The sequence below is a fragment of the Sardina pilchardus genome, chromosome 10 (genome assembly GCF_963854185.1).
Source record: "Sardina pilchardus chromosome 10, fSarPil1.1, whole genome shotgun sequence".
NCBI classification, from domain to species: Eukaryota; Metazoa; Chordata; class Actinopteri; order Clupeiformes; family Clupeidae; genus Sardina; species Sardina pilchardus.
The window spans coordinates 29,226,951-29,236,169 of record NC_085003.1 but is presented as its reverse complement, the minus strand read 5'-3'; the positions used below and the strand labels follow the sequence as shown (position 1 = coordinate 29,236,169).

Here is a 9,219-nt window from a genome sequence, read left to right as displayed (position 1 = left end):
CATTTGTCTGTGTGTGTGTGTGTGTGTGTGTGTGTGTGTGTGTGTGTGTGTGTGTGTGAGAGAGAGACTGTGTGTGTGTGAGTGTGTAAGAGAAAGAGACCAAGAAAGAGAGAGATTTAAATGATTACATTTTAAGAAGGCAAAAAGTCCACTGACTGACATACTTTTTGTCCTGCTTCAGGGCTTTTTACTCCTCAACAGAGCAGCGCTACACCATTTAGTGACTTTCTGACATGATCTGGTCACACCAACTGAAACCTGTGCATTTGATACGCCATCGAGTACTGCACTCTTAAAAAAAAAGGGTTCTTGAGGCGCTATAGAACCAAGCAGGCTTTAAAGAACCTTTACGGGTTCCTTTAATGAATCCTTCCAAATGGTTTAAAGAACCATTTAGGAGTGCCTAAAGCAAGTGAAGCATTCATTTCGGTTCTAAATAGCACCTTATTTTCTAAGAGTGTGGGCCGAAAACAAGCAATGGGTCCTCAGGCCTAATTAAACAGATGTATGGCAAATGTATAAGCAAATAGGACAATTCAGTCTAAATAAACACGTTTACGCATTAATGTTAAATGCAAATGTGTTTGTTTGATTTGGATGCTTTTATACTTTTATTTATCAGTAAATACAGTATGCCTCAAGTGGATCATTCATATATAGCCTATTTTCTACAGTGTCTGTATCAGTGTTGGGGTTGTCGTCCCCTAACTCCCTTCTTCTCTCTGACCTAAGACACAGGGGCCAGGTGCAAGAATGACAGACAGCAGTATCTGATAAGTGGCCCCTGGATTGTGTTTAACGGTCACTCAGGCTAGCCTCTCTCCCTCTGCCCACCTTGTCTTCAACAACCCGCGGCAGTGTATTTACACAGTGGCACGAGTAGTATTGTAACAGTGCCCAGACATTATAAATGGGCCCCTCCAGCAGCTATTCCTATACTGTGTATATTCGTGGCTTAATCATCAACCAGCCTGGTCGTGTGCATCCCAAGGCTACTTGAGTCATCTTTCTCTTTTCGGATACTTTGATCACACGCCTCACAGGATACCAGAGAATGAGTGCTAGCAAAGTCTCCAATGCTGGTTATGCGATTGATTAAAAGAAAATGCTGTAGTTCTTACAGTAGCCTACCCCTGAAATTAAATGAATATGTACATGTATTGGTATGGCTTGTATTCTCGTTTAATTTTGTGCTGGTGAAAAATACCTCATTGGGCCTTGTGAAATGGTCTGAACTCTAAAAATTAATCTATGCAATTATAGTAAAAAAAAAATATATATATATAATGCAAATTGTCCATCTGTATTATACACTTGTGCTCATACCTTTATGAACCCATAAATGAGGAATAAAAAAAAGTCTGTTGGAAATTGATCTTAATGCCTTAATTAAACAAAACGAGGAAAAATCCAACCTTTACTGACACTTTTCTTTGTGAATGAATAATGTATAGTTAATAAATAAACGTTCTTCCTAAAAATTACAGGGGGCATAAGCATACACACCCCTATGTTAAATTCCTATAGCGGCAGGCAGATTTTCATTTTGAAAGGCCAGATATTTCATGGATCCAGGGTAAACGCATCCTCACATCGTCATATACCCTTCACCATACCTAGAGATTGGCGTGGGGTACTTTGCACAAGATCATCTCTCAATGCAAATGGTACCAGCTATTATGCAAACTGAAGTAGTATGGGAAAGGTGAGGACATCGGGTAAACTAGAAAAGCTTGAGAGCGCAAACCTCCGCCAAACGAAAACATAACCGCCTCCTTATACAGACAGTGATACGGATCACTCCCAAAATGTCATCGTTTCTTCCTTGGGTCATTTCATACCTTCCCTGAAAATGTCATCGAAATCCATCCATAACTTTTTGAATTATCTTGTCAACAAACAGACAAACAAACAAACAGAGACAGACAGACAAACAAACCCCAATGAAAACATAACCTCCTCCTTGGATTCCTTGCCATTCCTAAACCTAACCTCCTTGCCATTACGCTGCTCTGCTCCTTCAATCGACAGTCCCCATTACCCCCATATTTTAGACATCCCCAGACTCCATTCAGCCTCTAGGGTTCTCATAGCATTACAGAATCACACCGAAGAAATGGTGAAATGGCATCTAAGTAGGATTTCTAAAGTGTTTTAATAGTTCTCCCAAATGCTATAAAGCAGAAGTTGCAAGAGGGTAAAATACTTGTTGTGTCTGGCAAAGGTAAATACAAGAAACACCAGCAACAGTAAAAGACAGAAGTCCAAATAGATGGATTTAGATCCAGACTGCTCAGAGTGAGGAAGGCAGTCCAAGTGAACAGTGTCTGTTCTATAAGTTGGCTAAGGTCCTTGACAAAGGATAAACCACTGGCTGTGAGTATGGCATTAGCTGTTGTATTATATGGTGAATTATTCTAAGAACTCAAAAGCTTATAGGACATGTGTCAAAGTCAAAGAGTATGGTTATTGAAATGAGACTCTCTGAATCACTGAGTAGTCTCAGACTGATGGATGAGTAAATATGATCATAGCGCTAAATAGTCACTACCCCTACTATTGAAAGTAGCCTATAAAACAATCACGCACCAGTCAAGAGACAAACATGACCGCATCAAGCAAACAACATGAGGTCTTTATAGATCTTGTCTGGCAAGAGAAAGCATAAAATGTAGCATTTCACACACTCAGTTAGACACTTACGCCACCGGGTGTTTTTTCTTCACTCTCTATTCAATTGTGGGACATAGTTCTTCTATAAAGAAATGAGTAATTGGTACCATTAATCATTGTTTTTTTAAGGTGGGCTGTCAGACGTCATGCAACCCCGTGGACTGCCGCAAGCCATTAACCAATGAGAAGCTGAGGATAGCGGTCACCAAGTGCAGGCACGTGGCTCACACCTGCATCCACACTAGTGTGTGTGTGTGTGTGTGTGTGTGTGTGTGTGTGTGTGTGTGTGTGTGTGTGTGTGTGTGTGTGTGCGCGCGCGAGGGGTGAGAGAAGGCCTAGTCTATTATATCTCTGTGCGCTTGAGGCCGGCACTACCACACTTAAAACTGACATTTCTATGCATGACCTAAGCCTGGTCTATAATTTGCGATTGTAGTTTATGGCAGGAGTCGACCATTTCTGGATAATGCTATGGGTCATTACAGATTCGAGCTTTTCAAGTTGTTTTACCATCCCGTTTGAAATGCAAAGACTGCAGGTGAAATTAAACTCGTTATTCTTTTTTCTGCTTGATTGAACTTGGCATCGCTGTTTATTTACAATAGAGACCCATACCCCGCATAATGAGGCTGGCCGGGCACAATGGCCTGCACAATGGGGTGTTGTGCTCTCCGTTTGGAGTGAGATGGACTGTTTGATTGGGCTGTGTGTGAGTTTGAAAAACACAGTCGGGGATACAAGTACCCTACATCCACGATTTCATTTAGATTGATCTCAGTCGGGCAATAAGAATTTTGACCCATTATTGTCGCCACTGGCTTGTCCGAACCCTATTTCAAAGTGAATCATTATACAAAGAGGGAGAGGGATACCCCCACCCGTAAAAGGTACTTTTGGGTTATTGAGCAAGGACAATACATGCACGACATAGTGAGCGAGACTGCATATTAATCTTTCTCTCTGACTAAATAAGGGACGCACGTCTTTTCGATGCCTTTTTACAGACAGCTGTGTGTGTGCGCATATTAGTCATATATCATTGTTGTTGGCTGCCAGTTTGAATCCATTCTGGAACTGGCCATAAATGCATTGACAGGCCACCCTCTAGCTCGATTTAGGGGCACTTCAATGGTTCTGTTAATATTTTTATGGTGTTAGTGGCATGGCTTGACCACCACTCATGTCATCATGGTCAGTTGAATATGTGCCTATAACATCTGGAAATAGGCTAGTTCAAAGAATAATCACACAATGGTGTTATGTATAAATAGAGAAATATTTATTTAGAATTTTTTTTTTACACAAAATATATCTGTAAAATCAAATATGTACACTTTAGTCTACAAAAAATGGAGAGCAAGTGCATACATTGTGAAAAAGTCTCCATACCATGTACCCTTAATCTTTAACATGAAGAAATAGTATTAGGCTATTCGATACACTGTATTTCTCATACATCGACACAAACATGCCAAGTAGTATCCAGTTTGAACCAGTGGATTATCCGACTAGAAAAAGTGGTGCAGATCACTATTTCATTAGTAGTTCTCACTGACCGAGGGAGGCAGTGATAACTGTTGGACTTAGTGTACAAAAATAAGTCTTCATATTTAACAATGCATCGTATAATACAGTTAAAAACAGTGGATCATTGTTTTCTTTGATAAAAGGGAGAGTCACCCTCCAAAATGTTCACTGTCAAGGACGAAAAGTCTCTCAATTGTGCCGTTTTCCTTGTTCTCTGAAGTTGATAGTGTGACTCTTGTAGCACCACCATGTCGAGTAGGTTGAGTTAAGTGTTCATTTCGGTTTCTGCTGACTGTAGCCGACCCTACTTGTCAATTGCACTTTTAAAAAAGATATAGATGTCAAGGAAAGACTCCAGGTCTTCATCCTAGCATCCTAGCCCTACAACTCCTGGACGAGCACTTTCTCTCTCCTGGTGGTTACGAAGGCAGTGCTGTAAATCCGCGACTGTTAAGAGTGACAGACGGTTGCCCAGTCTGGTTGCTGTATCCTCCCACGGGTCCAGAGGAGGCGTCTCATCTCATCACACTTGCAATGCCACAGTTGATTGAGTTCTTGTCTTTTTTTCATAACAACAACAACAACAACAACAAAAACATCAGTATCTGTCGAACCAAGTGGTGAAATCCAGGAGTTCCTGATCCTCCGAACTAAGGTGCTCATAACTTCCTTCGTCGGAGGAGTACGTTGATGACTGAGGCGACTCCGGGTCCGCGGAGTAGGTAGTCGACAGAGTCGGCGACGGGACACCGCACTGGAACGCCGCCGAGACAGCGTCATGCTCGTCCAAGAGCTGCTGGAGCGCGCGGATGTACTCCACCGCGGAGCGGAGTGTCTCCACTTTGCTCATCTTCTTGTTGGCGGCGCCGTTCGGCACGTGCTGGCGCAGGGTCTGGAAGCCCATGTTGACCTGCTTGACCCGGTTCCTCTCTCGCTCGTTACGTCTGGCCACTGCCACGGGCTGCTGTTGCGGAATGCTGTAGCCGAGCCCATTGAAGCTGAGTCTCCTCTTACAGCGCAGCAGCTCGGGCGATTGGGAGCGCTGTCTTTTCAGCACCTTCGTCTTGCTTTGGTATGCTGCCGCGGTTGGCAGCGTGCACTCCTGCGCCGGAGCGTGCAGGGTGATGGTGGCACGCCGCTCAGACAGTCCGAAAGAACACACACCTGGTGCCATCTCCGTAGTTGTGATGGTGGTGCTCTCCATCGCAAGTTGCCAAGAGAGAGAGAGAGAGAGAGAGAGAGAGAGAGAGAGAGAGAGAGAGAGAGAGAGAGAGAGAGAGAGAGAGAGAGAGAAAGTAAAACAGCAATCACCGCCCAAGGAATTCCCGAGTGCTGAGTTTTGGAAAGCCAACGTCTGTGCACTACACCGTACTTGTACTGTGTGCGTAACGGGGGCTTTTCTTTGTGTTATGGTCCAACTCTTGACGAGGCTCGCGTCAGTCGCCGATCTGATACAAACTTTGGCAGCACTCCGCTTTTTCAACACGCGTCTGACACCCCACCCCTTTAGAGATGCACGCTTCTGTGCGAGACCCCGCCCCGCTGGGTGATTCTTCTGCTCACCGACTCCGCGAGCCAGGCGCGTGGCTCCAGGAGCTCAATAAACAATCCGGCGCTTTCAGAGCACCGAGAGCACGCGCTGCGCTCATTTACATCCCAATATCTCAGAGCTGAACGCCCATTGGTGGATTCAAACGCCTCACGACAAGGCGAAAAGACGGAGAGATAATAGCAGAGAATGAACAGTGAATGTGTTTGCTGCTTTGAAATGCCTTTTGAATTTGACAGTGTACTACTGGCAAAAACTTCAGTTTATTCCCCCTCCCCTCTTCTTTCGGTCTCATAAACTAAAAAATACCAATGGAGCCGAATGTGGTATCCAGGTTACTGGGAAAAGAGAATTATGAAAACACCGCGTGAGCTACATTTGAGTCCTGAAGAAGCCCGCAACACAACATAAGTATAAGTATAAGAATAAGACTAAACACTAATTACCATGTCACAGACTATCGTTAACCAACACAAAACAGCGTATTAGACATTTTAATTGCCTGTAGTCCATGCACTGGTGCTAATGTACACGTCATAATTCAGCCTATATCACTTGATTGAATAAAATATGTTTTGTATTCAGCCACTGGCAATCATTTAAACCAACTGATCGCCAAGCAAGCAAACAAACAAACAACAATGGAGGTCTGCTGGCACTTTTAAGACAAAATTAGACGGACACTGACTAAGCAGGATTTCTTAGAAATGCACGATCCAATGGTGCTGAAATTAGTTGAATCCTTGCTCCAAAGTAGGCTAAGGCTGTCTGCTTCTACGAGCTAAAAACATGAAGTGGAATTCAGGCAGTCATTCACTCATGAATGCTGCCTTATAGTCCTTTGTCTGCAGAAACCTGGTGCACCAAGATGCTGTCTACAGCCCTAATTCTGTCCGAACTCTAACTTTTGCGCTTTTCAAAAACTGAACAGGTGGCGCCCTCTGGCGAAAATGTTATACCATTGTAAAAATATCTTCCGAGATCGTTGCCGTTTTGTCCACAGCTGTAATTTATTTTGAAGAAAACCACATAGCAGTATTTTTTTTGATCAAACAGTAATCAAAACTGCTCTCTAAATCATATTACTTATTTGCATCAAAATAAAGATAGGCTATATACTTTTATTTATCTGTGCCTTATGTTATCTGACGTGCACCAATAGCAAGACATGTTATGACAGACCGGTTACACAGGGGCCACATGGGTGTTGTTTTACACTTCAGACATTTGTTGTTACATATACTTATACTTAATCCATTGAAATGTCAATCACAGCACATAATGTAGCAGCCTACTGAGCAAAGCACAAATCAGTTGACATTTTTTAAATTAGTCAAAGTAGCCCATGTGCCTACAGCAGCAGCTTGGGGTGAGCATTTGGTGAGAGTTTGAGAATACCTCTGGAACACTAGATTGGGAATTTCAGATCATCAAAAAATAAATAAACAAACAAATAAATAAAAAAGGCTAGACTCATAATATAATACACAATCTCAAAGAAATACGGATTTCCCATCTTAAGAGTTTTCAATCTCTACATTTACGTTGCTGTAAAAGGAGTGCCGCACTATGTTTGAGTACGCCACACCTTTGAGCCTTTGACTCTTTGGCGTTGCGGTCAAGTTGCCCATTTAGTACCCTGGAGAGGCTTCTTTATGCATCTTTGTAGCTTGTCTTAAACATAAAGTGGTACATAACTCAAGTTATTGAATAAGAACTCAGTATGAAGTCATTGCCAGTAATGACACAATTTCAGTGGTTGAAAGCGGGTAAATCTACAACCCCAAATCAGAAAAAGTCGGGACATTGTGTGAATTACAAATAAAACCAGAATGTACAAATCTATACATTTAGCAGCAAAAAGGACATAGACAGCATATCGAAACATTTTGGAGAATTTCAAATTGAAAGTATACAGCATGTAATGTATAGAATTTGATGCCAGCACCAAGTTTTTTAAAAAGTTGGGACAGGGACTGTCCTGCTTCACCTCAAAATTCTGTAAATGTTTAGGAGCTGAGGAGACCAGTTGCTAGAGTTTTGAGAATGAAATGTTGTCCCATTTCAGTTGCTCAACAGTATGGGGTATTCTTAGTCAAGTTTTCCATTCCATGATGTACCTAAACCTTACACTGACAGACTTTGACAAGATTTGGGAAAGAATCTTGAAAGATTGTAGTCTTTTGAGTATAGCTTGAATGCCATTAGTTAAAAGACTACAATCTTTCAAGAATCTTTCCCAAATCTGGTCAAAGTCTGTTAGTGTAAGGTAGGCTTAATTTGACAGGTCTGACTGCAGGCAATTACATTGTTTCATCATTTGTGCACACAGGTTTACACAGAGTGATAAATACCCCTGCATCTTTACTTCTAGAGACCCTGCCTCTCTGAAATTTGGAAATTTCGCCCTGCAGTTCAGGCTGGAAACCTGCGTATCTACCTCTCCTGCTTCCTGTCCACATCTTCTAGGTCCAATCACAAACTAGCTTATCCAAAAAACGCATCCCGATCATTGGTCTGATTGGTTGAAGGACTAGCCAAAAGCGTGCAGAGTCTTTTGAACTATGCCATGATTATGCCTCTTGTGCAGTAGGAATGAAGCGCAGACTCATGTTCAATCTCATGTAATTAGTTGTGAAACATTCCTCCTTTTGTTTTCTTTATCATTACACAACTTTCCAGCATTTTGTTACCCCCATCTTTTGAAACTGTTGCTGGTATCAAATTCAAATTTTCCATGAAATAGGTATATTTGTCATTTTCAACATTTGAGATGTTGTCTGTGTCCTAGGGTTAGGGTTTTTGCAACCAGGAGTTTAATAGATTTGCAGATGATTACATTCTGTTTTTATTCACATTTTACACAATGGGGTTGTAAGCCTACTAGTGAGAAGATCTTTCTCTTTGTGAAAGACCTATATGCGATTTTCCTTCTCAGTTTTCCTCCACTTCCCTATAACTCCTAATCAAATTGTTCAAATGATGGCACTTCCTCTTTGTCAATGTCTGAACTTCTCCCTCTACCTCAGTGACTGGGTCACAAGAAGGGCTGCCAAACTAAACTGTTGTTACCAGTAAAAACTGAACTGAGAATATTGTGGTGGCTCAAACCTCACTGTTGAAATGTCTTTAGAAACTTGATGCACAACTCCTGTTGTAACTCTCTAAGCACTGAATTCTTAAATAGTAAACGCTAAGGCCAGTGCGTCTAAAACTGATTTGCAGTTTAGTGTCTCGTAGCCTTGACAACAGACGTTCCGGGCGAGCATTGGCAATGACAGATTCCATTCTCCTTGTCAGTGTGGCATTCAAATGAGTTTGAAGCCGCTCTTTCGATGTAAAAGAACTACATTTTGTTGCTGGACAGGTTGATAGTCCTATGAACCATGCGTCAGAAATAAGTTTGTTTCCATTTTCACCACAAGAGGGCACTAGTAGACTTCTTGAGGCAGCTGCATAAGCTCTGTCAT

General features: G+C 42.1%; 1 protein-coding gene across 1 annotated transcript; it reads right to left on the bottom strand.

Moving 5' to 3' along the window:
• Positions 1-4,036: 4,036 nt before the first annotated feature.
• Positions 4,037-5,404, bottom strand: LOC134094515 (achaete-scute homolog 1b-like). Its single transcript, XM_062548057.1, has one exon. It carries the CDS (start codon positions 5,402-5,404, stop codon positions 4,799-4,801), a length of 606 nt encoding a protein of 201 aa, XP_062404041.1. The 3' UTR covers positions 4,037-4,798.
• Between the last annotated feature and the right edge of the window lie 3,815 nt (positions 5,405-9,219).